The following is a 27,981-nucleotide window of genomic DNA, read 5'->3' as shown; positions in this document are numbered from 1 at the left end:
GTGTCTTCTCTCTGTCTTCTTGTGGTGCTGGGACTAATCCTACACGCAGCCTCGTGTCTGTTAGATGCTCCTTTTCTACATTTGTGGAGAAATGTGAGGGGCAGGCTCTGGGTGGAGCCCTGATCCTCTCTAAGGGAGCATATGGCTGGACTCCAGGAGTGGCTTCCAATGGGCTGCTTTCCCAAGGGAGCCACTAATGTGGTCAGGAGGAGGTGGTGGGAAGGACTCATTTGCATTTCAGCACTGGGCCGGGATGCCTGGCGAATGGTGCTTGTGAATTAAAGACAGACTTTCGAACAGCCTTGAAAATGACATTTACATGATGGAAAATGTAAACAACGAATTCTGAAAGTAACACTGCCAAGCCAAAGGAGTGAACAGGTCAGTAGGCATAAATTTTCACTTTGTGGACCTCCTTGTCCTCACACTCCCTCTGTTTGTTGTAGTAATAGAAAGTATTGTCCCTCCGCTGAAGTTTCTTCACATAGCCTGTCTCCGGCCAACGGTCTACCTGTGTGAAGAGGGTGAGAATAAGCTCGCTGTAAGGCCAGTTTGATTTATTATTATTATTATTATTATTATTATTATTATTATTATTATTATTATCACTATTATTACTATTACTATTATTATTATTTTACCCTCAAGCAACTTGCATCAATAAGTAAAGTCAGAGATTAGGTTTTTAAAGCCTTGAGCTCTTCTGGACAGCACTGAGTACAAACACAAACCAAACCTCACTTTCCAGTCTTGCTCTGCAGAGCGCATACTGAACTCAGTGCTCTGCTTTTGAGTCCAGTTTCAAGGCTTTAGTGACTACACCACCAACAGCCAAGATTGAAGATGTATGCCGAATACTTTAAAATTCATTGTTCTTATGTTTCTAGGTGATTTGAAACATTGTAACTTCTAAAATGAAAGCCCCAGGAGGAAACTGGGAATGAATTTAGGACCCTTGCTGAGACATAGGCTTCAGGCAGGGACTAAACCATGACTTCTCAACCTGTGGGTCACGACCCCCTTCCCAGGGGCCTATATCAGATACTCAGAATATTAGGCATTCACATTACAGTTCCTAACAGTAGCAAAATTACAGTTACAAAATCACAGTGAAAATAATCTTATGGTTGGGCTCACCACAGCACAGAGCTGTGTTCTAGGGTCTGTGTTAGGAAGGTTGGGAACAACTGGACTAAAAGAAGGTGCTAGACTTGAAGAGGTGCCTAGGCGCGTCCACCTGTGCTTCAAGTTCACCATCAAGTCCAGTTTTTAATATCAACTCCAAACCATAAATCCAGCCCTCTGGCAGTCCTTTTCTTCTCCCCACAATTCTTTGTTCCTTGCTTCTCTGATGGGCTGGATTTACCATTTGGCTTGATTTGTATGTTCTTTCTGCTTCCTCTCCAACTTTAACGTTAGGTTTTCTTGACCATGTAAATGTGTGGTAGGTTTGGTGTATGTGTGTGTGTGTGTGTGTGTGTGTGTTTCTGTAATTTGCTGTCTGTGCCACACAGCTCAAGGATGACCTTGAACTTCTGACCTTCTTGCCTCCACCTGGGGATTACAGGCAAACACTACCAGGCCCAGTTAATGTGGCGCTGGGAATGCAAGCCAAGGTGGCTTCCTGTTAGGCACATACTCTACTGTGTGTGTGTGTGTGTGTGTGTGTGTGTCTGTCTGTCTGTCTGTCTATCTCTCTCTCCTCCTCCTCTCTCTGTCTTTGTCTCTGTCTCTGTCTTTGTCTCTCTCTTTCTTGCCTTTTAGGAACTTGTCAAGTCTCAAGAAATAATTTTCTTTGGTCTTATCACAATTGCATCCTAGTCCAAATGAGGTTTTGGATAATCAAACCCTTTTTTTTTTTAACACTGCCAACCTAGTAGTGTTCTTTTTCTACATTACTCTTACACATTGCAGCCTTCAGCTGGAAGGAAAGATGAGTGCACTGGGGAACCATTTCTGTTGTTTTCTGGTAATTTTCTCCTTTTCTTTTTCCTTTCCATTCCTTTCACCTGTTTTTGATTGAGACAAACTCCTTTTTTAGCCTAAGCTTAAGACCCTCAAACTTAATATCCTCCTATCTCAGTCTTTTCAGCACTGAGGCCTCAGGCATGGGCCACGGTGCATGATCTTGCATTTTCTCTCGCTTGGCTTATTTCTGTGTGCATAGAAAACAGAGCCAGCATATCTGACCAGTGTGGCTGGTGCAGCTGCATTTACTCTGTGGGGAAACAGCAAGCATTTCTGGTATTGAAGTCAAAGCTGCCACCAGCAGGGAAGGGGACTGTTCTCAAGACACTGGGGCAGCTCTTAGCCCTTTACCACCTCCCAAGACAACTGTGTTAGTGTGTAAACAGTGCACTGGACCTTCAGAACAAGGCCACTTGATAAACACCAACCGGAAGGTTATTCAGGAGGGAAAATCCATGGTAGGTGGTCAGAGAGATGGTCAAACAGGGAGATGCCCAATGGTGTGAGTTATACAGCTTGATATCCGCCAATGTAAAATTAGTTAATTGTAGAGCATAGCTACGAAGGATAGGCTGTTTGCATCTGTAATCGCAGTGCTCGGAAGCAGGAGGATTGATGCAAGTTTGAGGCTTTCAGCTACACAGTGAATTCAAGGCCAGTCTCATTACAGAGTGAGAGCTTACCTCAAGAAACAAAAAGAAAACAACCAAAAAGAAGAAAACAATATATGCAATTCACGGTCAAAATTAAGCAGAGGGGAAATGACATTTGCCACAAACTGAATATGTGATAGTAGAGTTACCAGAGTAAGGCAAAGGAATTTCTATGGCCTACCAACAAGGACTCATACATGTGAGAGCACAGTAGTTCAGTCAGTGTGAATGTGCCAAGACAAGAGACCACACTGTCCCCACAAGGGACACACTGTCCCCACAAGGAACCACACGGTCCTCACAAGGGGCCACACTGTCCCCCAGGTTTCAGACCACCTTCATAGGCTTTAGTCTCCTTCTCTTCAAATGAGAATGTCAGAGAATTCCCTTCAGTTAGGTTTGGTTACTGTTATTAAAGTACATTTCATCATCTAAGGAACTGGATTTATCAAGTTTGAAGAGCAGTAAAATTTACCATAGCAACTTGTTTCACTTGTTTATATTCAATTTCATCCCGATATCCTGCTTGTTGAAATCTGTACAGATTTTCTATTTCTTCTGACCATTTCTTGGCACGACTTATTGATTTTGGTTTCACATCAGAGCTATCCATGGCTGCAGAGGCCTTATTAGCAATTATTTCTGAAAGAAGTTAAACAATATTAATAGGCAACATTATGACTACAATTTTCTTTTTTTCAATCCTATAGCCATCTTTTTTTGAGAAAATTAACTTTATTGGACTTTCTTTAAATTTTATTAATTTATTCAAATAATGACTACAATTTTCAAAACCTTTAGAATGAACAAAAACGGCAAAAGAAAGTAGAAAACCTCAGAGTAAACGGTTCACATTTTAACATTCATTTCCAATACTGTTATTTTTGGGAAACAAAATGACACACTCAAAATATTTCTAAACCCTGGAAGGTACACAGAGAATAATTAATTTCATTATCATATAAAATTATACTTCGAGCTACTGAGTAATTTTCTAAAAGTACCCATTCTGAGACTCTGGGCAGTAGCTAGTGTATGTTTATGAAAACATACTATTATTTGTATCTGCTCAATATAGTGTCCAAATATTCTATCACTATTCCATTGATTTATGTTTATTCTTTCTCTTCTTATCCCTCTCTTAAAAAAAAAAAGAATGTAAAGACAGTCATTCTTAGCAAGGTGTAGTGATGGACGTGGGAGGTCAAGGCAGGATCGGGGTAAGGCCATCCTGGGCTGCTTACAATCCAAGAAGGTAAACAGCTCTCTCTTTCGTTTCCCTTTCTTGCTCCCGAGACACACTTTGCAGTTCTTGACTTCTACCCCTGAGCTACATGCCCAACAGCACAGGCAGGTTTCACAGACATTGTCTTGTCTCTCTTTTCTCAAATACTCATTTTATTACACTACACATGTATATAGTGTAACATAGTATATAGTGTAATATATATACACATATATATCATATATATTTAAATGACAAGGTACCCAAATTTTATCATGATTGCTTGAATCCATTCTATTAAAATTGTTTCTTCTGTCTAAAATACTTCATAAAGAGGATCCCCTGAGGGAACTTAAGTATTTTCAATCACTGTAACAAATTCTCACTAGGTTAATTTTTTTTTAAGGACAACAAATACATTAAAACACAACGATAGAAAAGACAAAATCGCCCTCACATCAATTAGAAATATCCCTCTCCTTGCCACTGGGTGTAATCATCTTGAACATATGATAAATCAGGCATGTGTGCGCAGACTCACAATGCCTTTACAAATGCAATTAATTTAGCTTTTACAGAGGGAAGAATATGAAAAGGAAGAAACAGCAGATTCGCTGAGCTTCCTTGAAGATTTCCTTTCTGTGAAGAAGGTAGTCTAAGATACTCTTCTCACAGGGAGATGATCAGGAGGCAGAGCTCTTCGCTTAGCTTTGAATATCAGTCACACACAAACGGGCTGGCCCGGGAAAGGTGAGGATGTGCCTACACTCCTCCTGTCGCCTCCAGATTTCTGCTTGCACCATTACATCCTAAATGTAATGTTTGTGTTCTATTTGGAAATCATATCCCCACCTTTGTTTGGCTTAGCTCCAGATTTAAATTTATATGAAGTCGCTGGGCTTGAATGATTCCAATTCTGATGAAACTAGTTGCCACACACCAGATAAATCATTAGTATTTCTTTTTCCACGTTTTTTCCCCCAGTGCTCAAACTGACATGCACATTGGATAGACTAGAGAAAACCAGGGTTCTGATAGCACGTGGCTGTTGGATGTTTTCCTCCCAACTGTTTTTGGCATTTGAAGGATTTTTGTAAGATCTGGAAAGCCTGAAAAAACAATAAACCAGCTTCCCGTTTTCTAATTCCATTCCCTTTCACTGTATGAAGTTTATCATGTCACTAGCTGTGACTAACAAGCGAGTTAGGAACGTGTAGCAGAGCTTGGTGGCCCGTTTACATAGGAGAGATGGACTACATATATGTAACAGAAAATAGGATATGAAGAAGCAAGAAAAGGAAAAATATGAATTCACTCTATTAAATATTAAAAGTACATTCAAGCTGGGTGTTGTGGTACACATGTTTAATCCTAGTATTTGTGAAGCATCTCTGTGAGTTCCATAGAGAGTTCCAGGACAGAAATTACTGAATAGAAAAACCCTGTCTCAAAAACAAACAAAACAAAACAAAAAAACACTCTAGTGGCTAAAGAGAAAGCTCAGTGGATAGGTAGAGTTTGTTTCTGAGCACTGCATCAAGGGCACACACAACTGCCTGAATTCTCCAGCTCCAAGAGATCATCACTGTCCTCTACTGCCATCCTTGAGTACTGCATGATAAAGTCTTTCAAAATACTCTATAATGTTGGAGCATCATCTTCAGCCTTCTGGCTCAGTATATATGACAGACATATTTGGGAGGCAGGAACTATTGAGGACTTGCTTACCCTGTCTTGGCAGAGTTTGGCCGTCGACTCTACCTGCATCCAAGTTTGCCATTTTTTAGGCAGAATTCTGTCTGTGGTAGAAATGAGGACATTTTGTCCAGTGGCTTGTTTGCCACATTTGAAGCCATCTCCATAAGGAGGTTCTTTGATGCTCATCATCCTCTTTGAGGTAGGATGGGTGTTGCCAGGAGTTAACCTGTCTCATTGTCAGTGAATCTTTAAAATAATAAAAACATTATTAAATGCCATATTCTGTATGTCTCTGAGGTTTTTTGAGAGTTTTGGGTGACTTCTCAGCAAACTGTCTCTGTTATCTTCTTGTTTAGGAAGCTACTAACCTGCACTCCCTGTATACTCAGGCAATCAATTTTATTCCTTCTCAAGTCTCTGATGGGGTTGAAGACCAGATAGTTTAGTTTTACAATTAAACTTAATTGTTTATGAGTCAAGATGCTTTTAGGTCTAGAAAAATGTTTTAAGTTGATAATGATGAGATATGACATGATAGAAAAAAATGTTTTCTTCAAGGCTGCCAAATACAAATAGCCAAAACACTAAGAATGTAATATTTATGAAATTCCTGATTGTTTCATGGTTCTTCTTGCAGTAGGTAGTTTATTGTGTGTGTGTGTGTGTGTGTGTGTGTGTGTGTGTGTGATAATATAAATATATATGTAAAAAATAAAAAAAGAAAAAAAAATTTAAACTTTAAAAATACTCAAAATTATTCATGGTTTTCTATGAAATTAGTGATTGGGTCAGTTTTTCTGCTTCTGGAGACAAAGTGTATTTTTTGAAGGCAGCAGCATGGATCTCATTTTTGTTTCTCCATCATTTCACTCTAGGCTTAGCAGTTTGATATACAAGAAAATACTTTGACTAATTTGTATCATTAAATAATATTTCCTGCCGGGCATGATGGCACATGCCTTTAATCTCAGCACTTGGGAGGCAGAGGCAGGCAGACCAGGCCAGCCTGGTCTACAAAGTGAGTCCAGGACAGCCAAGGCTACACAGAGAAACCCTGTCTTAAAAAACAAAAACAAAAATTTCCCTGAGATTCATGTCTTTTGCCGCTTCCAGGTTAGGTAGTTGTGTTGACTATCCATATAAAAAGTGCTGCATGTTACAGAAGGGTGGGAAAGATGCCCGTTCATTTGAAGCTCCAGGAAATAACTGTTTTTCTCAGTAGGAATATCCACCCACCTTAATGACATTATTAGACATTTGAAAATGTAGTGTGAAATTCACCATAAGAGGAAAACTAAACTTTAGTGCTTGTGGTAACTATGCTATAAAGAGGTGACGCAAATTCTATTCTTTCTAGTTACTAAAAAAAATAGAAAACAAAGATAAGGTGAGTCTTGTGATCTTCTTCTCTGAAGCACAGAGATCCTGCGATAGGGTCACCTGGGACCATCCTCTGGCACTTCATAAGCATTTACTCTCGAGCTCGGGCCTGATCTAATGTCTTTGTAACTGTGGGGCAATGGTCAGATTAAGCTCGTTAGCACACCCCTAGCTCCCCCAATCCAAAGGCTAAGAATTTTATAGCACCAAAAAATCCACTTGAGCTTGTAAGCCAAGCCATGCAGATCTATGCATGAGGAGATGGTTGAAGAAACTAAAGCCAAGGCTACAGTGCTCTTTGGTTGACTGTGGGATGTACCTCCATGGCACGCATGTAGAGCCAGAGGCGGGGCCTAAACACAGATGAACTGTACAGCTCAGTGTGCAGGGAACGCCTGGGGATACTCTTGCTATGGCCTTAGTTACTCTAATTTAAAAAAATTTGCCCCTTGAAGCTACAACGGCATTTTCAGGACACTCAGCCCTGCGTGCCGCCACTGTTCTAGCCCGTATGGTACAGAGAACTAGACCACTGGGTACCAGGACGAAGTCTTTCAGACATTTTCTAAGCAGTTGCCTAGAATTTCAGGACAAAGGCTAGCGAAAGGAATTGCTGACGCCCTAAAGCATCGTGCACGGTGGTCTTGCATGCAGCGTTGCACTTCTATTCGTACGGTCTTGTTTCTCTTAGGGTGTCGGTGGCTCCAAACAAGAGTAAATGCTCCAACAACAATCAGTTTTATCTACCACACTGGCTGTTCTTGTTTTACGAAAATGAAAAGGGGGGAGGGCAGGAAATGTCAGAACACTGTCAAAAGAATAAATGACAACTGTAAGAGAGGCTCCAGGAAAAAAAAAAAGGCAGAGGGCCTTTTACCTCAGGTTGTCCTTGGGTGTGATTTTATGCCTCCTGCATTAAACATTTGCATTTAATGTATGAGATATGTTTGTACGCGTTGCATGTGGGAACGCAGCTATAAAGCTCAGTCTGGTGAGTGCTGTCCTCAGTGCTCCCCGAAACTGGACATGGCCTTTGCCTTGCTTTCATGTGTTCCCACACACGTGCCAGGCAATTGTGTTTAAACTGCTCTGTCCTGAGAAAGTTCTGGAAAAGGGCTGCTCCGTTTATTTACGTAAGCGTATGTGTTTACCAGTGTTTGCGTATGGTTTTCTGATCCGGTTTTTCTCAACCAACATTCCTTGGATCACTGCTCTGCCACATTCCTGTATGGAAGTATAACGACACTGAAGTAGAGGCGTCTGCAGCATTAGACTGTAGTCCGTCCTGTTCTTTACAACCTTCAAATCAGGTCTCACACACAGACCTGCATAGGGCAGTGGAAGTCCGCACTCAGGAACTGAGCCAAAGTCAGACATCCTTAAAACTGTCCAAACTGCAGAAACTGCTGATTTATTGACCAGACATCTAGTATGCTGGGACAGAAGCCGAACTTGTTTTAGAAGTCCAACTGATAAAACATATATCACAGCCATTTCAGGTGAAACCTCGGGAAGGTCACGGGGTGCAGCGCTGGAGAATAAGGTGGTCGCCGCAGACAAGCCTATGATCCTACATAGTGGTTCGGAGAGCAAGGTCTAGCCTGGGTGGTCTGGGTAACAAAGGAGTTCAGCACGGCTGGTGTGCATCCCACCACACGTCACATTTCAAGAAGAGGTTTTTGGAGTTTCCACTAAGGTATATTTTAGCATTTTGTTGTTGTTGTTCTGTTTTGTGTTTTGTTCAGTGGAATCTTCTGGAGCTCCTTCAAAATATTCCATTGGCAAGTCAAGAAAAGATGAGTAAGAAAGGCACATCAGTGTAGTCTGCTACACCAACTCCTGCTCACCTGGGAACGAAGCAAGAAACCACAGGCAAATCCGACTTGGCAATGTGGCTGGAACCTCTTTTTGATAAGGTTGATAACTCATTTTTACTTCTGGATTGATTGATGAAGGTGAATTTAAGTTAACAGTCTGAACTGGTTGCACAAAAATAGGAAGAATGAAAAAATTGTGCCCACAGTCAACAGTGAGAAACTTGTGGGTTTTACTATTATTATGGCAAGAGACTGTCTGTAACCAGAAGATTCTTATTTTATGTTTGACACGGGGCCTCATGTTGTCCAAGGTGGTCTTGAACTCTCTGAGGATGATCTTGAACTTCTGACCTTCCTGGCTTCATCTCCAAAGAGCTGGGATTTCCGGCATTTTTATCACTCCTGGTTTTATGGGAGGCTGGTGTCAGTGTGTGCCAACAAATTGGGGACACTATTTAATTGTCTTCTCCCCTGGTAAGTGTTAATGATGTTTCTTTAAAATGGCCATTCCTCCAAATATTTTTGGGGAAGCATGTTTTTAAAAAATCATTTTATGATGTTGCCTTTTAAAATATAAACAATGGGTAAATTTGAAATAGCACAAATTGTTTTAAAATTCATAATGGCAGAACAAAACTATCCATGATGTCATCAGATCTAAAGGGTATAAAAATATCAATGCTTCAAATTTATCTTGTTGCCAGGAAAAAAAAGAGAGGGGATTCTCAATCTTTTGTAAAAGGGATAATTTTTTCATGAATTTTTACTCTTTAAATCGATGCTACCACAATAACAATTATATATTTCTTTCTGTATTTTGTAAGGTTCTGTAAATCAACTGCTTTCTAGTTTTTTCAGATAAAAATACCTATGCATAGTATTATAAATAGTAAATGAAAATTATATAAAACATACTTAACTTCTATAATACATATATGTATCACGACAAACAGGAAGTGGTGATGCTTGAGTGTCTCCCTTTTAGAAACTGAATTTCATTCAGCACTACTAAGGGATATGAAAAAAAAAATCCCACTAATCTTAAATCCCTGACAAATTAGGTTCTAATGTATCAGCAGACACTTGTGATGTAGCCAGGTACCTCAGGCTCGCTACGGTTCAAACAGCCATACGGAAACCGCTACAAAAACACAACACAGAAACTCCTCATTAGGGTCCACAAGGTAACTTAAAAGGACGCTGAAGCCGGGTTATTCTGCCTTTACGTTCTGTAAGGGGAATGCCTAACTGCTAGAGATGTTAACCACTCCAATCACTAACGTCTCTCATCACCCTTCAAGGCTGAAGACATAAAAACCGCCCTTATGCTTGGATTTTCACCAGGTCCCTTGCGGCACCAGAGTTGATCCAACAGGTGTGAAGGGCACTACAACTTGGGACTCACAACTTGGGTCACACCTCTTAGGCTCTGTTTAATTTCTTCCTGTACTTTAACCCTAAAGCTTATGCCAGGACCCCAAACAGAAATCTGGGGGCCCAGGACCCCTTTCCTTATCACCCTCGCCAGTGTGCCACGTTAATTACAGCTTTCTCTACTTTTCCATAATTGGCGTATTTGGGACAGGTGGCTGAGTCCAGCCTGCTGTAGCTGAAGTTTCGTCCGGCAACCCGATAATTAGATAGCAAGCCTAATCTCCCAACGCCCAACTCTCCTCACCTTATTTCACTATTTGTGCTCTTAGCAGGTGGCGGGACATAACTGAGGCTCCCCCTAAACTACATGTAAACCGTTGCTAAGACAATGAACGTAACTGCAACTGCTTTCCGAACCCAGTTCTCACACTGGGTCCAAAACAGAACACCGTTTCTAAACACAGTCCTTTCGCTGGGTGTTCATTTTTAAAGATAAAAGTGGCCCCCCCCCCCCACGCCCCAAGCACTCCCTTATAGGTGTGACAAACTGAGTTTGCAGAGCGTAAAGCTAGCCCTTAAGAGGGTTACCACAGCTAGCATACTCTGCGGGAAACTACTTTCTTCTTGCCATAATTAAGATGTCTATAAGGTATAATCTGCCCAGAAGAAGCTGAGCTAGAGTCAGTTCTCTGAACCCTGGCATTAAATGGCAGAGCCATTACAGTAGCCGACTTGGGGAGGCGGAGAATTTAGCTAGGCAGCAGACCCTAAGATATAGGAGGGCTCAAGTGCAGACCCCTCCTAAAAGAAAGAGAGAAAACCCAGGTACCGGGGCGGCCGGGAGGAAGAGGCGGGGCTTGCACTCCCGGGGAGGGGCCGAGCCAAGGGCACGGCGGTCCGGGCCGGGTCCTCGCTGCGCATCCGCTCAGGCCCGGCTCCCGCTATCCGCGGTTACCCTTGCTCAGCCGGCCTCTCAGGAGGCCTCAGCGGTGCTTGTGTTTTCTACTCGGGATCCGAGGGCTGAGCCAGCCAGGGGCCAACTGTTGCGGACGCTGCAAACCACGCGTCTCCTAGCAACGCAGGTACGCCGTTCAGGTGAGCCACGCCCAGTTCCCTCCGGCCCCGCCCCCTCACTGCTTTGTGCGCAAGCACAAGGCCTTGGCTGGGCATGAAATTCTGCGCTGTTCGCTTCTGTTCAGTTTTTTGAAAGCATTTGAGAGAATGGAGGCAGTAAAGGTTCTGGATCCTGATAGAAGATAGAAGTCAGTGTGTTTGTGGATTTAAGGAAGCCATCTAGCATGGTGTCTGGCTATGAAAGATAGTATCATCTATAGGTTTATTTTCACAACACTATCTTCACTAATAGTTAATATACCATCTATTTTGGTGAAAAGTGATTCAAGATAGGTATTTTGAGTGGAGCTCCATGATGATGGTCTAATTAATCGAGGGTGAAAGAGAAAGGGGCATCGAGAGGGAGCTAGCTCATTTAGAATCCCCAGAACCAGTAGTTAACAACGCAGGGATTTTGTGAGCCAGCTGTTAAGCCATATTTTTTTTTAACAAATTAAATTATGCAAATTTCTAAAGGAGTCAATACTAAAATTTTTTAAAAGATCTATTTATAACTCTCTCATTTCCTTAGCTAAGATAGATCTCTGAATTTTAGACCTATCTGTACAATTTGTACTCCATATACAAACATAGGCAATTCAGCTGCTTCCACACCTTCTTCTTGGAGTAGCTGTCACCTACAGTGCTCTGTTTCTCTTATTCCATCCATCAGCAAGACCTGATGGCTTTAATAGCTCCCACACAAGTCCAAAAAGCCACCCCTTTGCAGTCTCTGGCAGTTATAGCAATTTCCAACATCTCTCCCCACCCCCATAGCCCATCCTCAAGAACCCACTTAAAACCTAAATCAGATTATGCCATCCCTGGGCTCTGCCTGTGACCCTGCATAGCTTCCCATCTTAGCCACAGTAAAAACAAAACAAAACGGAAACCCAAACAAACATGCAACAACAAAAGCCTCAGAGGTTTACAAGGCCAGTAGAGTCATGAAAGTCACATACTACTCTTACAGATTGACTGTCTTCCTCAGTAACGCTGGATCAGTTCTCCAGCCATACCCGGCCTAAGAGCTCCTAGCACACAGTAAGTGGGAATGCAGTATGCTTAGAGTGAATAAACACACTTCACCACCACACTGATGATGTTTCCCCTGGGACACTATGCGGGAAGCCAGATGACAAGGTCGCTATGAGGGAGGTGCCTCTGAACGCAGTGGCCTGGAGTTGAAGTCAGGACTATGCTTACTGAGAACACGACCTTGTGCGATTTCCGTAACAATTGCCTCGACTATACTATAAGAACCTGCCCACCTGGGTTGCTGAGAAACGGAAATGCCAAGCACAGAACACTTCAAACAGCATCTGGAACAACACTAACTGATGATGGCAGTTTTTACTGGAATTCCCATTCCGCGAACAAGAGTTTTTTTGACTGCTCTACTTGCTATGATGCCTTAGTGTTCAGCCCCAAATCTGTAACACAATAGAGAGTTGGCGACCGTTTGTTTAATGAATAAATGAATTTTGATCATCAGATCTCCTAGAGTCAGGCAGTAGGTTTGTTTCCTTACCTGAGACCTGTACATTATTCCATATGCAGATTTCACATGTGCAAACAATGTTTTTTTTTTACAGTCTCCGTGTGTGAGCGTACGTCTGGGTCTCTGGGTATGTTGACCTGAGTGCAGATGCTTATGGAGGCCAAGGTGTTGCATCCCCTGCTACGAGAATGACACATGATTTTTGAGCCACCCAATGTGGGTGATGAGAGCGGAGCTTGGTCTCTCTGGGAGAGCAGTGTGAAGTCTCAACTGCTGAGCTGTCTCCAGCCCTAAGCAGTGTAGTCTGATTGTGTCCGCCTCCAACTCTCCCTCCCACTATTCCCAGACACCCATAACAACTCGTGTTCCCCCTTCGTGTCTTCTCTGCCTGCCTTAATTCATAGAAAGAGTAAAAGATTTCTGAACCCACAATGACCAAAAGTGGATCCAAAAGCAAACACACGATTAATCTGAGGTGGCTGTACCACAGGGTACGCCTGTGTCAAATTGCACCGTTCACTGAAGTCTCTGTTCTAGTGCTTGTTGTCATTTTCAGTCAGGGCCTCACTATGTGGCGCTGGCAGACCCGGACCTTGCTATGTAGGCCAGGCTGGCTCTGAATTCACAGAAATCTGCCTGCCTCTGCCTCCCAAGTGCTGAGATCACAGGTTTGTGCCACCATACCTGGCAGTCCCGATTCTAAACGCAAAATACACACACCTTGCAGCACACATGCTGTTTTGCCATATAACACTGATAAACACTGTCTTGAAGTACCTCAGATTCAAGAATTGCGGCCGAGGCCTGCCCCGTTCCTTTTGGGTAGCATAACTATAGATATTTTCATCTCAAGTCCACCAGCCCCATCATCTCAGCTCATTGTTGATGTAAAAGCATCTCTACACAAGGTCAGGTTGACCATAAGCTGTGTTTATGATCAACATACCCAATGGCCTTATTAATCAGCAAAATTTCCCCAACCACAAGCCCAGCTGCCCCCAACCTCCAGGCACACATTCAAGGTTAGCCAGAACTGATTGTTAGCAAAATAACTTGAGTCAGAGCTGACCACCCTGTTCCACCACCCGCCGCCCTCCTGTATGAGCTAATTGCTGTTCTCACCTTCAAATACGCAATACAACTTCCCTTCAGGGATGCGGTTCAGATCCCAAACTGGCCATCTCCCTGAGCTCAGAAAATAAAGCTTTCATTTTAAGCTTTTGCGTCTGAAGTGAGTTTTCTTGGCTTTCACTCTGAACCCAGCATTGCAATATTTTTACTGTACATGTAGCTTTTTTTTTCTTACATAGAAACAATGGCTCAGTTGTGGAAAGCCTTTCCATATTTTCCTACCATCATCCCTCAGAATGTATTAAAGTAATACACAGATGGATTGTATTGTGTTGGAATGCTTAATTTCCAAAATTGCCATTTAAGATGCTGATTTGTGCCTTGTAAAAAAAAAAAAAAAGTCAAATTGCCAAGCATGGGGTACATACCTTTTTTAATCTCAGCAGAAGTAGGCAGATCTCTGAGTTTGAGGGCAGCCTGGTTTACAGAGTGAGTTCCAGGATAACCAGGGCACAGAGAAACCCTACCTCAAAAACAAAAACAGAAGCAAAAGCAAAAACTAAAAACCAAGCCAAGACAAAAGTCAAATTTGCTTGGGAACAAGATAGAATTTTCAGACAATTTCTGAAATGGTTGTAAACATCCTTCTGCCATTTTGCATGTTGTCTTATTTGTGAAAGGCTGCATTCTCAGCTCTGATGATTATAAAATTAATATCAATCAGCTCTTAAAAACACTGAAGATGAGCTGGGCATTGTGGTGCACCCCTTTAATCCCAGCACTCAGGGAGTCAGAGGCAGGTGGATCTTTGTGAGTTTGAGGCCAACCTGGTCTACAAAGCGAGTACAGGACAGCCAAGGCTACACAGAGAAACCCTGTCTTGAAAAAACCAAGCAACCTAAAGACACTGACTGCTCCCCCAGAGATCCTGAGTTCAATTCCCAGCAACCACATGGTAGCTCATGACCATCTATAATGAGATCTGATGCCTTCTTTTGGCATGCAGGTGTACATGCAGGCAGAGCACTGTATACATGGTAATAAATAAACAATAAATCTTAAAAAAAAGAAAAACCAATCAACCAACCAAACACACAAACAAAAAACACTGAAGATGTTCTGTATTTGGAAGCACCAAATTTTCAGCTTAATTCTTTCTGTAAAAGGAAGCAGGCCTAAGCATGGTATAGTGGTGCATGCTTTTAATTCCAGAACTCTGGAGGCTAGGCAAGAGGATCTCTGTGTGAGCTAAAGGTCAGCTTGATCTACAACAGGCATCCAAGACAGCCAAGGCTACAGAGCTAAACTCTGTTCCAAAAAACCCCAAAACCAAACCGAACCAAACAAAAAAGAAAACAGGCCTGCCCATCCATTAGTAGACAAATTTGCTTTTTAAAAAAAATTATTATTAGGGGTATACCAAAGAATTGTTTTCAAATATGTCTCTTTATGTCTATTAACAGCAAAAGTTTGACTTGCTTGCCTGGCTTATATATTTATGTGTCCAGTGTTGTGTAAAACTTCTCAAAGAAAAAAGTGTCTTGAATGGGAAAAGTTATGCTGTAAGAATATAAGTATATATGTTGCTTACACCAGTAACCTGATCATCACCCTTATTTCCTACTGTATACATTGTAAAGAGGAAAGAAGTGAAGAAGAAATAGCAATTCTGTAGACAACCAGGCTCAGCACAGAATTTTTTGCCCTGCATAAACAACCCAGGCCCAGCAATAGTCCTCTGTTAATCCAGGATAGACCATATTATACAAAACCAAGGCCTTGCCAGCACTATTGTGGAAGAATGGTTAAACTAGTGGCTCTGTCTAGACCACTTCCCTCTCTGTCCCTCTTCCTTCTTCCCTGCCTCCTCTTTATGCAAATCTGTATGGGAATAGGACTGAGTATTAAGACTACACGAATAAGCTGATCTTCTCTGACCACAGCAGGCGTCCTGACCCCTCTGCTCAGAATTTATTTGTGGCATTATTCCAGGCTCATTTCCGTCTCTGTGGAAATATTCTTTGCCCTACTCTTCATTCATGTGCTGAACTCTGAAGGCATCTTAGCTACAGCTCTCATCTTAAAAGGAGTAAGAGAGAGTTTATTCTGGAGCCATTTTGAATAACCATAGGCTTGGGACACTGATTTAGGTCCATGTTCCATGTTCCAACGGGGAAAGTTTCGTAGTTCTATAGATGCCTTCCATATGTGTGTGTACACACACACACACACACACACACACACACACACACATCCTTCTTTCATCCTAAAAATACAGCTCTAGCTGGGTCGTGGTGGCACACACCTGTAATCCCAGCACTTGAGAGGCAGACAGATCTCTAGGAGTTGGAGGCCAGTCTGATCTACAGCCAAGGCTACACGGAGAAACCCTGTCTCAAAAACAAACAAACAAACAAACAAACAACCCCAAAACAAAAAAACAAACAAAAAACAAACCAAACCAAACCAAAAAAAAAAAAAAAAAAAAAAGAGAGAGAGAGAGAGGGGGGAGGGGATACAGTTCCAATGATTAACTGGAGGATCGCATCAATGAGATCACCCTACCCCCACCCCTCTCAGAATCTATGCTTGAATAAGCACAAATGGAAGAGGGAACGCATTCTAGTATTAACTAAGAGTGAGAGGCAATTTTCTCATCCAATGCTGGTGGTTGGTTATCATATTGTTATACCCAGATCATGCAGATCACCCAGATCTCGAGACCCCCCCCCCCCCGAAATGACCACCAGGACTCGATACACAGGGTCCTGTATTACGGCTCGAGCTCAGACTACAGTCCTTCCTGATGCAACAGGATAGGAGAGTGGTGCTGCAGCTTCAAGGGTAATGGGTTTATAAAGGGCAAAAGCCATAAGCGGGGGTTGTGGGGCACAGGGATGTTGACCTTTAGGCAGGCTGAGGGGATGCTGAATCTCCAGGGAAGCTGTGGGTCACAGGAATTTTGACCTTCAGGCTGATTGAGTGGAGTTTCTGGGGACTGGTGGCAAGTGCAGTTTACAGCAATACGTGGTCATTCCCGCAATGCAGGGAGAAAGGTCACCTAGACGACAAGTTCTCACAGAAAATACCAACCATGGCACTAGATACAGGACATACAGAACATGGCGTTAGTTTGGTTCTTGCAATATAAAATACAAACTGGGAGGGGCTGGAGAGATGGCGCAGAGGTTAAGATCACTGTCTGCTCTTTCTGAGGGCCTGAGTTCAATTTCCAGAAACCACATGGTGGCTCACAACCATGTATAATGACATCTGGTGCCCTCTTCTGGTGGGCAGGTGCCCATGTAGGCAGAACATTGTATACATAATAAACCTTTAAAAATACATAAATGAATAAATCTTTTAAAAAATACAAACTGGGAGAAGATAAAAAAAAGAAGGAAAAAAGGAAAAAGTACTCGATCATCGGTAGACAGGAGGAAAAGCAAGACTGCGTGATTAGAAAAGGGAAGCTCCCTGGCCACCGTTTCGTTTCCAGCTGTGTTTTGTTTCCTGTTTTGGTTCCAGCACAGATGCAGGCAGCTCTGCACCAGTGAAACAAACTCTTTTGGTCTCTTTAGGCTGGATGATGACTCTCCGAGACGAGCCACCGCTAATTCGAGATGCACAGCTGGTTCTCGGCGCACAGCTGGTGCAGTCATTTAAACGTAGGGCTCTGGGAGGCGGGATCAGGACCGGATGCCCCTTGGCTCCGCCCTCTCCCGCAAGGTTTCTCTGATTGGACGGCGGCTGAGCGTCGCCGGCTTATGGGGAGGCGGTGCGCAGGTTCCCGGAAGTGGCGCCTAGAGTCAATGTGTGCCTCTGCTTCTGTGTTGAGCTTGGGGTCTCGCTTTCCTGGGCGCTATGAGCTCTTTCCAGGGACAGATGGCGGAATATCCCACCATCTCCATTGACTGCTTCGACAGGGAGAACCTGAAAGCCCGCGCCTACTTCCTTTCGCACTGCCACAAGGGTGAGTGAGTCCGTCTCGCCACCTGCTGTAGGGGTGGTAGAGGCTGGGGAGGGGATGGTAGAGGTCGGGGCCTCGTGAAGGGGAGAGCAGACCGCGGACTCAGAGGGCACTGGGAAGCACTCCTAGTCCCGGTCGGCTCTAAACCTCCCTTTGGCCCTACTGAGTTCCAGGTCTGTACCACCTCTGTAACCCCAACCCCGGTTGCAGTCTGACCCTGGACGCTGTGGTAAGTGCTGTTACAAGTGCGGGTTGCTCTTCCAGCGGAGAGCATCAGTTTCGTACGGTTTAGTTAGCTCTTGTTCACACTTCCCTGATTCTTGTTTACCATGCGTAAAGAAAACACGTTTTAGAACTCGTATCCCATGAGACATTAGGCATGAGCGCAATTCTCTCTGCCTCTCTCTGTCTCTGTCTGTCTCTGTCTCTCTCACACACACGTTTCAGAAGTTCTATACCACAGACATTAGGCAAGAGCCTAAGATTGAGCTATGTGTCCTGTCTGTCTCTCTGTCTCTGTCTCTCTGTGTCTCTGTCTCTGTGTCTCTGTCTCTGTGTCTCTGTGTCTCTGTCTCTGTCTCTGTCTCTCTCTCTCTCTCTCTCTCACTCTCTCTCTCTCTCTCTCTCTCTCTCTCTCACACACACACACAGGTTTCAGAAGTTCTATACCACAGACATTAGGCAAGAGCCTAAGATTGAGCTGTGTGTCTCCCCCCCCCCCTTCCCCGCTCCCTCTCTCTCCCTCAGTCCCTCCCATTTCCTCTCTCCCTCCCCCCTTTCTCACATTAATCTTCCCCCACCATACAAACGCTGTGTTAACAACTGATTCATAAGTGTTGGTAACAAACAAAAGAAAACGTATTCTAAATACTACCATTTTATTTTCAGATTTCATTTAGTCATAGGGAGAAACTAAGTTCAAGGCCCCCAGGCCCTAAGGGAGCTGGGGACTTCCCTATAGCTGAACAGCTGCTGTGGTAAGGAAATAGCTGTCTGAGTCCAGACATCTCAGAGACAACTTCTCTGTTTTTCTAATAGGGTCAAACAAAGGCCAGGAGCCAACTCCTATCCTGATAGATGGAAATGCCCTTGCTCAACCCCTCATGACAAAATATTATTAGACAGTGCTACAGCCCACCCTGTTCCCCCTCGCTTTATGGTTTCGTCCTTGAAATATGCTGTACAGCATCCCTTTAGGGTTGCAGTTCAAATCTCAAGTCTGAGCAGTAGCGGTTTGATTACAATACATTTTTTGTCATCTACATTGACCCAGTGTTTGTTTATTTGATTGATTGATTGATTAATTTTTTTGGTTTTTGGAGACAAGGTTTCTCTATGTAGCCCTGTCTGTCCTGGACTCACTTTGTAGACCAGGCTGGCCTCGAACTCACAGAGATCGCCTGCTTCTGCCTCCCAGAGTGCTGGGATTACAGGAGTGGGCCACCATGCCCAGCAATTTATGTTGGATTTAAGCAGACTCCCACAACAATAAGCTTGGCCAAGTGTCCCCCATTTTTATTTTTTATTGTTCACTTATTTTAGGTTGTGGGACAGAGCCTCACATATCCTAGGTGTAGTCAAGTCAACTCACCTAACGCCTCTTAGTAGCACTTGATCTTCCTTCCTCAGTCCCCTGACCCTTGTGAGACTTGAATATCTTTCATTAGCTCAGGCTGAACAACTTTTAGTGACTCTTGTCCTATACTCTGAAAGGTTTCTCATCTGCAGAAGCTGAAAACCAATGGGAATTAGTTTGCTTCTAACAGTGAGGCTTATGTAATTTCTCTCAATAGGAAGCCTACAAAGACAACCCAATTGTCCTGGGCTGAGGAATCCTATTAAAAACAAACAAACAAACAAACAAACAAAACATATTTATGATTTCTGATTCTTTTCTTGTAGATCACATGAAAGGATTAAGGGCTCCTTCCTTGAAAAGAAGGCTAGAGTGCAGGTGGGTTTGCTATTTATTTGTGTGTAAGTAAACATTTTTTTTTTTTTTAAAAACAGGGTCTCTCTGTGTAGCCTTGCCTGTCTTGGACTCACTTTGTAGACCAGGCTGGCCTTGAACTCACAGCGATCCGCCTGCCTCTGCCTCCTGAGTGCTGGGATTAAAGGCGTGCGCCACCACGCTCGGTGTAAGTAAGCGTCTTCACTGAGAGATCACACCTAGGTGAACAGTAGATAAATCCTAAGGGTGTAGCCTGATGAGCTCATGTAAACATTTTATGTAGTTCCAGAGGGATAAGAAATTGAACACTGTCAACATCCCAGATGCCTGTCTAATCGTAGCTATTCCTTCTCCAAGACGTAATTCCTATTTTGAGTTTTCGACATGATGAGCTAACTTGGGTTATTCTTGAGTTTCATGTAAATAGATGGCTTGGCTTGATATGGTGGTGTAATCTCAACCCTGAAGAGTCAAGAGGATTGTGAGTTCAAGGCCAGCCTGAGTTACTTGTCTCAAACAAACAAACAAACAAACAAACACAAATAAATAAATAAAGAGAAAACTAAATAAATAGGATCATGTACTGGATAGATTACAAAATCTTCTGAAATATTTGCAAAGGCTTATTTTTTATTTTACATGTATTCTTGCTTTACCTGCATGTTTATACACACCACATATGTGTAGGGCCCATGGAAGCCAGAACAAGGTGTCAGATTCCTTCAGAACTGTGGACATTTGTAGCTGTCATGTGAGTTCTAGGAGTTGAACCTTGGTCTTCTGGAAGAGCAGCTATCTTAAGTACTCAAGCCATCTCTCCAGCCCCATCCTTTTCCGAACATTGTGTTTATACGCTCCATCTGTGTTGCTGGCTGCAGCAACAGTCTCATTTGTTTTTATTTCCGTGAGAGTGTATAGTTATGTGTGTAGATGGTTGTTCTGCTAGCAAGAATCCTAGGCTGGAGAGAGGGCTTAGTGGTTGAGAACACTGGCTGCCTTGATGGACCAGGGATGATGGAGGCTGAGAGTGCAGCAGTCCACTGTTGGACTGGGTTCTGAGTCGTGAGGGTCGATCCAAGGAAGAGGGCCACTCCAGCATATAATCAGGCTCTGAGGCAGAGGAGGCCCAGCCTCATGAACTGAGCCCCGAACAGCCCCACCGAAACATACTTACTGATTTATTACATAAAAGTTGTTGTTGTTGTGTTGTTGTGTTTTTGGTAAAACAAGCCCCTCAAACCAAAGGCCCTAATCTAATCTATGCGTTTGGTGAAGGAAAACAATCATGTCCCTGCAACTTCAGTCCTTATTGTGCGCTCACTGATGCAGGACATTCCAGGTGTGTCAGGACGGTCTCGTTATCAAAGTCACGCAAAGGATGCGCAGCTCTTTCAGAAAAACAACGCTGTAGGAAACAGAAAACAACCACTGTTTTCTACAGTGATCTCTTCAAAGTGCTTCTGGAGAACAGCTCTTCATTCTGATGTCTACCCTAGGTGCAGCGAAAGACAACTATTTCATTCCGATGTTTACCCTAGGTGTAAGGGTTCAACTAGAGTTTCGCTGCAGTCCAAGTGGAGCTGGTGTCCTCATTAGAGCCTCTTGGCAATCTTTCACATGGGTACTGTTATCACTTCCAATTTATAGATGAGGGAACTTAGAAGCCAGGCAGGTTAAGTTCTGTTACACAATCAGTAAGTGGCAGGTCCAGGCTTTTAACCAGGCCTGTCTGATTTCAGAGCCTATGTATCAGCTGTCTGTGCTGTATAACAAATCACCTTGTCTAATTGAGTATCTTAAAACAACCCCAACTTCCCAGTTTCTCTGGGCCAGGAATAGTGACTGTGTACAGTGGGGGGTTCTGGTTTCTGCCTGCCTAGCACCAGGCGGGACTGAAACTCTCTGAAGACTCGATGTCTGAGACCGGAGAAGAGGCAGGAAGAGCACCAAGGCCTAGACTAGCTGGCTTCTTGAGCTTGTCTGACTCTGAAAGATTTCTTTAACCTGAGGTGGCTGGTTTTGTTAATAGAGATTTCGGGGTTAAAAACTGTTCATCCTGGCACAGATATGGTGCAGCATGCTTTTAGTCAAAGCGCTTGTAAGACAGAGGCACAGGTACAGCTTTGTGCATTTGCAGCCAGTCTGCTCTACATAGCACGTTACAGGTTAGCCAGGATGACATTGTGAGACACTGTCGAAACAAACAAACAAACAAACAAACAAACAAACTAAAATCCCAAGAGAGGGGCAGGCATATTGCCCTGAGAACAAACTTTAAGAATCCTGCAGCTAGCCAGGGCGGTGGTGGCGCATGCTGGGGCAGGCAGATCTCTGAGTTTGAGGCCAGCCTGGTCTACACAGTGAATTCCAAGATGACCAGTGCTACACAAGGAAACCCTGACTCGGAAAAAAAAAAAAAAAGAAAGAAAAAAAAAGAAATCCTGCAGTTATTTCCATCATATCCTGTGGTCAAGGCAGTTACAGGGATGTGCCCAGTTCAAGATGATAGAGTGTAAACCCTTCCTGCTGATGTGGGAAAGTGTGCTGATGGTATGCGTAGGTGTTTTTGACACATGGTCTTGCCATGTAGCTCTGGCTGTTCCTGAACTATGTACATCAGTCAGACTTGCAGTGAGCTTTCTGCCTCTTCTGCCTGAATGCTGGGATTACAGGTGTGTGCTCTTACACACAGCTCAATAACTACAAACAAATGGGTTATATAGTGGTGTGGAAATAAAATCTACCATGGATTGTATTCCTGATCTTGAAACTATAACATTATTATTATTATTATTATTATTATTATTATTATTATTATTATTATTATTACTATTATTACTATTATTATTATTATTTAATATGGAATTAATGTCTGTTCACTAGAAATGTAAATAACAAAGCTCCTTCACCGAGCTGTGCAAGGCCTTGGGTTTGCTCTTCTTCATACACAAATAAGTAGATTTAAATGAAGCAAAAAGCAGAACTTTCTGTTCCCAGCACCCCTTTCCAGTTTTCTACAAGTAGCTTCCCATTTGATGTTGTCTTTTCTAGATGTACCTGAGCACATACAAGCAGTGTTTATTTTTTCTTCTCGTGCTGGGGGCTCTGACACTGTGCTGCGTGTTCATCCCCAGTACCTAGTCTCAGTGTGAGAGAAGTGGGGGTCTTCTTACGGAGTTGAGGGACCCTGCACTAATTCCTTCTCCTGTCCCGTGGACAGGATGGAAGTGCTCAATGGGATGCTGGCACTGTGCTAGCCTGCTTGTTGCTGTGGCAAAGCACTTGAGAAAGACAATTTATAGGGGGAAGATTTACACTGCCTCCTGATATCAGTCAGTCTGTGGTTGGCTGGTTCCATTGCCCTTAGCCTCCCGGTGAGGTGAACCATGGCAAAGGTCATGGCAGGTGACAGTGCTCACCTCCTGCAGCCTTGAAGCAGAAAGCAAGAGACAGGAAGGACCAGGGACAAGGTATGCCCTTGAAGGACATGTCCTCAGCAATGTCCTTCCTCCAGTTCAGGACTCCATCAGAGGATGAATCTGTGGATTAGGTCAGGGGCCTCATATGCTCCCAAAGTCCCACCTCTCTCTGAACATTGCACTGGAGACCAGGCCTTGGCACGTGGGTTTTGAAGAGGCTTTTGTATCCAGATCATGGCAGGGATGTCACACTTCCCGTGTCACCTGATTGTGGTTTTAGAGGAGAATGACATTCTGTGACATGCACTGCTGACTTGCCAAAGTGACTTATTTTGAATTGTGCCAAAACAGCTTTTTTTCCTTCTGTTTCTGTATTTTGCTTTCAGCTTGAAAGTTTTCCTGTACTGTTCTCCGGTTACTAAGGAGCTGTTGCTAACTAGCCCGAAGTACAGATTTTGGGAAAAACGAATTGTAAGTCAATTGTAATTTTAAAAAATAATGTCATTTTTGAATAGCACTATTTTGTTGTGTACATGGGAGTATTTCTAGAGGCATCTTAAAAATATTATTACAGTTATTCCAAAGCCCTTTCTTCATACGTATAGGTTCATCATGAGTTAGAATAGTCAGATTTGATGGGGATTCAGCAGGTTTGTAGTCAGCAATTGGTTGTTTTTATTCCTCAAGAATGTGATTTTTGATATTATGCTAAGATGTATTAAAGTGCAAACATGGTGTGCATTAGCCTATCTTTAAAATCACAGGCTAGCTCAGGAAGAAGAAACATGCTTTAAAGGTTAGCATAAAAAACAGTAAGGTCTGAGAGATGGTTCAGTGGTTAAGAGCACTTGATGGTCCTCCAGAGGACCTGAGTGTGGGTACCAGCACCCACATTAGGCAGCTCACAACCACCTGTAACCTCAGCTCCAGGGAATCGGACTTCCTCCTCTGGCCTCAACACACCTACACATAGATGGCGTGCGCACGTACACACACACACACACACATACACACACACACACACACACACACAGAGACACACACACACACCTTGAAGAATGAAAGAAAAGGAAACAAGCAGAATACTAGAATATTAAAAGATAGAATGGAGCCAAACATGACGTCACAGGCCTGTGATCCCAGCATTTGGAAGACTGAGGCAAGATCACAAGTTCATTTTCTCTCTGTGGTTCTGTGGACTGAACCTAAGGCCTTGTGTGTGTGCCCTGCAAGGCCTTGTGTGTGTGCCCTGCGCGTGCTCCACCACTGACTATATCCCAGCCCCAAGATCATAAGTTTCACGTCATCTTGACCTACTTAGCAGGAAAGAATAAAAAATAGAATGCAACACACACACACACACACACACACACACACACACACACACACACGAGGGAGGGAGGGAGGGAGGGAGGGAGGGAGGGAGAGAGAGAGAGAGAGAGAGAGAGAGAGAGAGAGAGAGAGAGAGAGACACTAAGTTTGTGTATGTGAGAGAGACAGGGTTTTACTGTGTAGTCTTGGTTGTCCTGGACTCATTTTGTAGACCTCAAACTCACAGCCATCCACCTGCCTCTGCTTCCCAAGTGCTGGGATTAAAGGTGTGCGCCACCATGCATGGCAAGGGTTGATTTTTGTTTGTTTGTTTGTTTTTCTTTTCTTCTCTTTTTTTTCCTTAGCTTTTTGAGACAGCGTTTCTCTGTGTGTAGCCCTGGCTTTCCTGGAATCACTCTGTAGACCAGGCTGGCCTTGAATTCAAGGATTGATTTTTTTTTTTTAAAGGAAAAAATAAAAGAAAGTGAAGGAAGAACTTGTACCAAACAGAAATCCAAAGTGCCAGAGTAGCAGTTTTCCTATCACACAGAATAGAACTAAAGGCCAAAATATAACCCCCCAAAACCAAAACAAACAACAGCAACAAAACCCCAGCCAAACAAAAACCAGAGCACTGTAAGAGCCAAGGGGGTGTTATTTGCTGTTACAAGACGCAGCAGATCAAGAGGACATGAATATGTATGTTGTCAGCAAAAACCTCGAACTCATAATGACTGCTGGTGTTCCATCCGAGAAGGATGGCGACCATAGAGAGGAGGATTCCAGTTACCACCTACTGAAAGTCTGTGCACCGTCTTGTTGATGTCTGATAGATGACAGCTTGAGTCCCACCAACTCTGTCCTCTCTGCCTCACATCTGGCATGCCTCTGCAAAACATGGCAAGATCAAAGCGAGCAAATGAGCCCAGGCCCACCCCTTCACCACAGCCGCCAGGTGTGCAGCTCAGGGGTGGTGCATGTTGGCCTTGGGTGTGTGATCCCCAGTGCCACCAAAACGACAGAAAACTAAGACAAGAGCCTGGGCTGTAGCTCTTTCCTGCAAGCCTGATAGCCTGAGTTGTATGTATCCTTGGGTCCCAGGGAAAGAACTGACTCCCACAAGTTAGCTTTGATCTCTCCACGCCTGCTCACTTCCCTTCCACTCCATAGCAATTAATTATATGTGAGCAATTTTTTTTTAAAAAAGAAAAAAACAAAACCAACTTTTTATAGCCTGAATCTACAACAGTCTGTGATTGAACAGAATCCAACAACTCCCAAAGCATGGGAGTGATAAATAGTTTAGGAGACAAAATGGCTTGATTTGATCATGATATATACTTACAAATTACAAATTATTGCTCCACACCCAATAAATATGTATGGGTATTATGTTCCAATAAAAATACCCGCTGACATTTGTCTCTAAAGCCACCCCAGCCCCTCTTCTTGTGGGAAGACCCTTTTATCATGCATGTTTAGTCTCATGATGCCATCTCTAGCCCTCTGCAGATCTGGCACAGAGGCTGGGTTGCTCTCCCTTTGCCTCTGGGATTAGGCCTGTAGTTGCCATAGGCTAGTCTGTCTGAGGCTGCCAAGAATTGGGGAAGACCAGCCACAAGCTGGAATCCACAGACATCTAAGAGTTGAGGAGGGCAGCCAACCCATGTCAGCATCTCCTTCCAGCCTTGATAGTGCTGAACACCTGCTTTGGTGCTGCATGAAGTTATACACACATTGGCCCTTACCTCAGGGACTGTGCTTAAATGCCTATAACCCCAGCAGCAGAGGAGCTGGAGACAGGAGGGTCCCTGGTGCTCACTAGACAGCTCTAGGTTCATTGAGAGACCCTAGCTCTGAGAAGAGAAAGGCCACTGAGGAAGACACATGACATCAACCTCTGGCTTCCATATGCATGTGCACATACACAGACATGTAGATCCCCAGGAAAATCTAGCTAGATCTGGTGCTGCAGCTCAGTGGTAGAGTGCTTAACAGGCCCCACGCATGTCCCCCCAACATAACACATGCAAACAGAAAAAGTAAAGACAATTAAAGTTGTTAAAAATCTCTTCAAAACAGTCTCAAACCCAGAGGTTTCACAGTACGTTATGAGTAAGATGCTTCTCATCTGTAAATGTAATATTAATATTTGTCCCTGGTTACTAGTTTATGTGTATGTGCACACATAAGTGTGTGTGTGTGCATGTGTGTGATCTGAGTGTGTGTATATGCAAGCTCACTGTATGTGTGTGCTAAGTGTTTATTCATGGTGTATGTATACACAATATGTGTGTGCTAAGTGTGTATGTGGACTGAATATATATATATGCCCTGTTTGTGTGCTAAGCCTAAGTCCTTCTGCATGCTAAGCATTATAACACTGAGCTATAACTCCAGAGCAATAAAAGTATTTTTGCTTAGTTATATCATTTTTAAACAGTATTGAAATCAAAATACATACATGAAATCAAAAATGGTTCTTCATTTACTCTCTTTTCAGATAGCAATTGAAATTGAAACTCCTACCCAGATATCTTTAGTTGATGAGGCATCGGGTGAGGTAACTATATAATAAACATTTTGTATTTTCTTCTTAGTGCTAAAATGATGGTTTAACTTCTCTTTAAACTAGATTGCTCATTTATTCATAAGCAGTAATTTGTGAATGAAGTACATTTTTAGAAAAACAACCACAACATTTGTGAGTGTTTTTATCCCTATTAACTAGGTCTCTGACTGTGGGCTGGGGGTTCTCTGATAGTACACTGACGTTTTGCCACTGTGAGTTCTTAGGTATCATGTCCTGGTGGTGTTGCACAGTGGGAGAAGTAAATCAGTTCCCTCTTAAGGCACTAATCTATTTACTGGGGTTAAGCTAGTTACGATCCCACGGTTACCATTTCAACGCCTGAGCTTCAGAGACAGAGACATTCAGGCACAGAGTGTTGTAAGAGTAAATGTGATTTTTGTTTTGTTTTGTTTTTTGTTTTTTTAGAATAGGGTTTCTCTGTGTAGCCTTGGCTGTCCTGGACTCTCTTTGTAGACCAGGCTGGCCTCGAATTCAGAGATCCGCCTGCCTCTGTCTCCCTGTGTGCTGGGATTACAGGTTTGGGCCCGGCTCCAAAATGATTTCTTTTTAGTTTTACATGCTTATGTGATGAGAGTATTATTTGTTAATGCTCCACAATGTCGTTGTCACATTTATTAAGTTTCCTATATCTGAATTTTTTGAAGCAACTTCAAGTGTAATGACTATCTTCTTTCAAATTTTTTATTTTATTTTTTTATTTTAAAATATGGAACACTTCACAGATTTGCCTGTCATCCTTGCACAGGGGCCATGCTAACCTTCTCTGTAGCGTTCTAGTATGTGCTGCCAAAGTGAGCCCTTAAATTATTTTCCTAATTTGAAATAAGTCTATGCCTGAGTGAATAAAATTTAATTTTCAACCTTAAATTTAAAGCTAGCACTTCATGGATGTATTAATAGTAAATAAAACTGTAGACCTGCCTTAAGCAAAATAAGG

The 27,981-nt window shown here is 43.1% G+C and overlaps 2 protein-coding genes across 5 annotated transcripts in view; one reads left to right on the top strand and one right to left on the bottom strand.

Moving 5' to 3' along the window:
* Nucleotides 1-304: 304 nt before the first annotated feature.
* MEIG1 (meiosis/spermiogenesis associated 1) lies at nucleotides 305-11,186 on the bottom strand. 2 transcript variants are annotated; one of them, XM_084782995.1, is made up of 3 exons: nucleotides 11,071-11,186; nucleotides 3,097-3,263; nucleotides 305-511 (listed from the first exon to the last, which is right to left on the bottom strand). In XM_084782995.1, the coding sequence occupies exons 2-3, from the start codon at nucleotides 3,232-3,234 to the stop codon at nucleotides 383-385; spliced, it is 267 nt and encodes an 88-aa protein (XP_084639121.1). In that variant the 5' UTR covers nucleotides 3,235-3,263; nucleotides 11,071-11,186; the 3' UTR covers nucleotides 305-382. The 2 variants fall into 2 exon arrangements, with proteins under 2 accessions (XP_084639121.1, XP_084639120.1); XM_084782994.1 differs by having other exon boundaries at nucleotides 10,945-11,152.
* A 6,391-nt stretch (nucleotides 11,187-17,577) lies between these two features.
* The window catches only part of DCLRE1C (DNA cross-link repair 1C), a 28,070-nt gene continuing 17,666 nt past the window's right edge, over nucleotides 17,578-27,981 (top strand). For all 3 annotated transcript variants that reach the window (XM_084781782.1, XM_084781781.1, XM_084781783.1), the window contains exons 1-4: nucleotides 17,578-17,773; nucleotides 19,673-19,724; nucleotides 23,527-23,611; nucleotides 26,955-27,014. In XM_084781782.1, the coding sequence (XP_084637908.1) occupies nucleotides 17,665-17,773; nucleotides 19,673-19,724; nucleotides 23,527-23,611; nucleotides 26,955-27,014 (306 nt within the window). In that variant the 5' untranslated portion in view covers nucleotides 17,578-17,664. The remainder of the gene's footprint in view (nucleotides 17,774-19,672; nucleotides 19,725-23,526; nucleotides 23,612-26,954; nucleotides 27,015-27,981) is intronic.

The sequence above is a fragment of the Acomys minous genome (genome assembly GCF_964271855.1).
Source record: "Acomys minous genome assembly, chromosome: 5".
Classification (NCBI taxonomy): Eukaryota; Metazoa; Chordata; class Mammalia; order Rodentia; family Muridae; genus Acomys; species Acomys minous.
Note: the sequence above shows the minus strand (reverse complement) of the source record. Positions and strands in the feature narration are given on the sequence as shown.

What these genes read in the sequence shown, in the direction of transcription:
- MEIG1 (XM_084782995.1), bottom strand. Translation starts at nt 3,234, where the DNA reads ATGGATAGCTCTGATGTGAAACCAAAATCAATAAGTCGTGCCAAGAAA. An exon ending in AAGTGAAACAAGTTGCTATG is followed by an intron (nt 512 to 3,096) that starts GTAAATTTTACT and finishes CTCTTCACACAG; the next exon opens with GTAGACCGTTGGCCGGAGAC.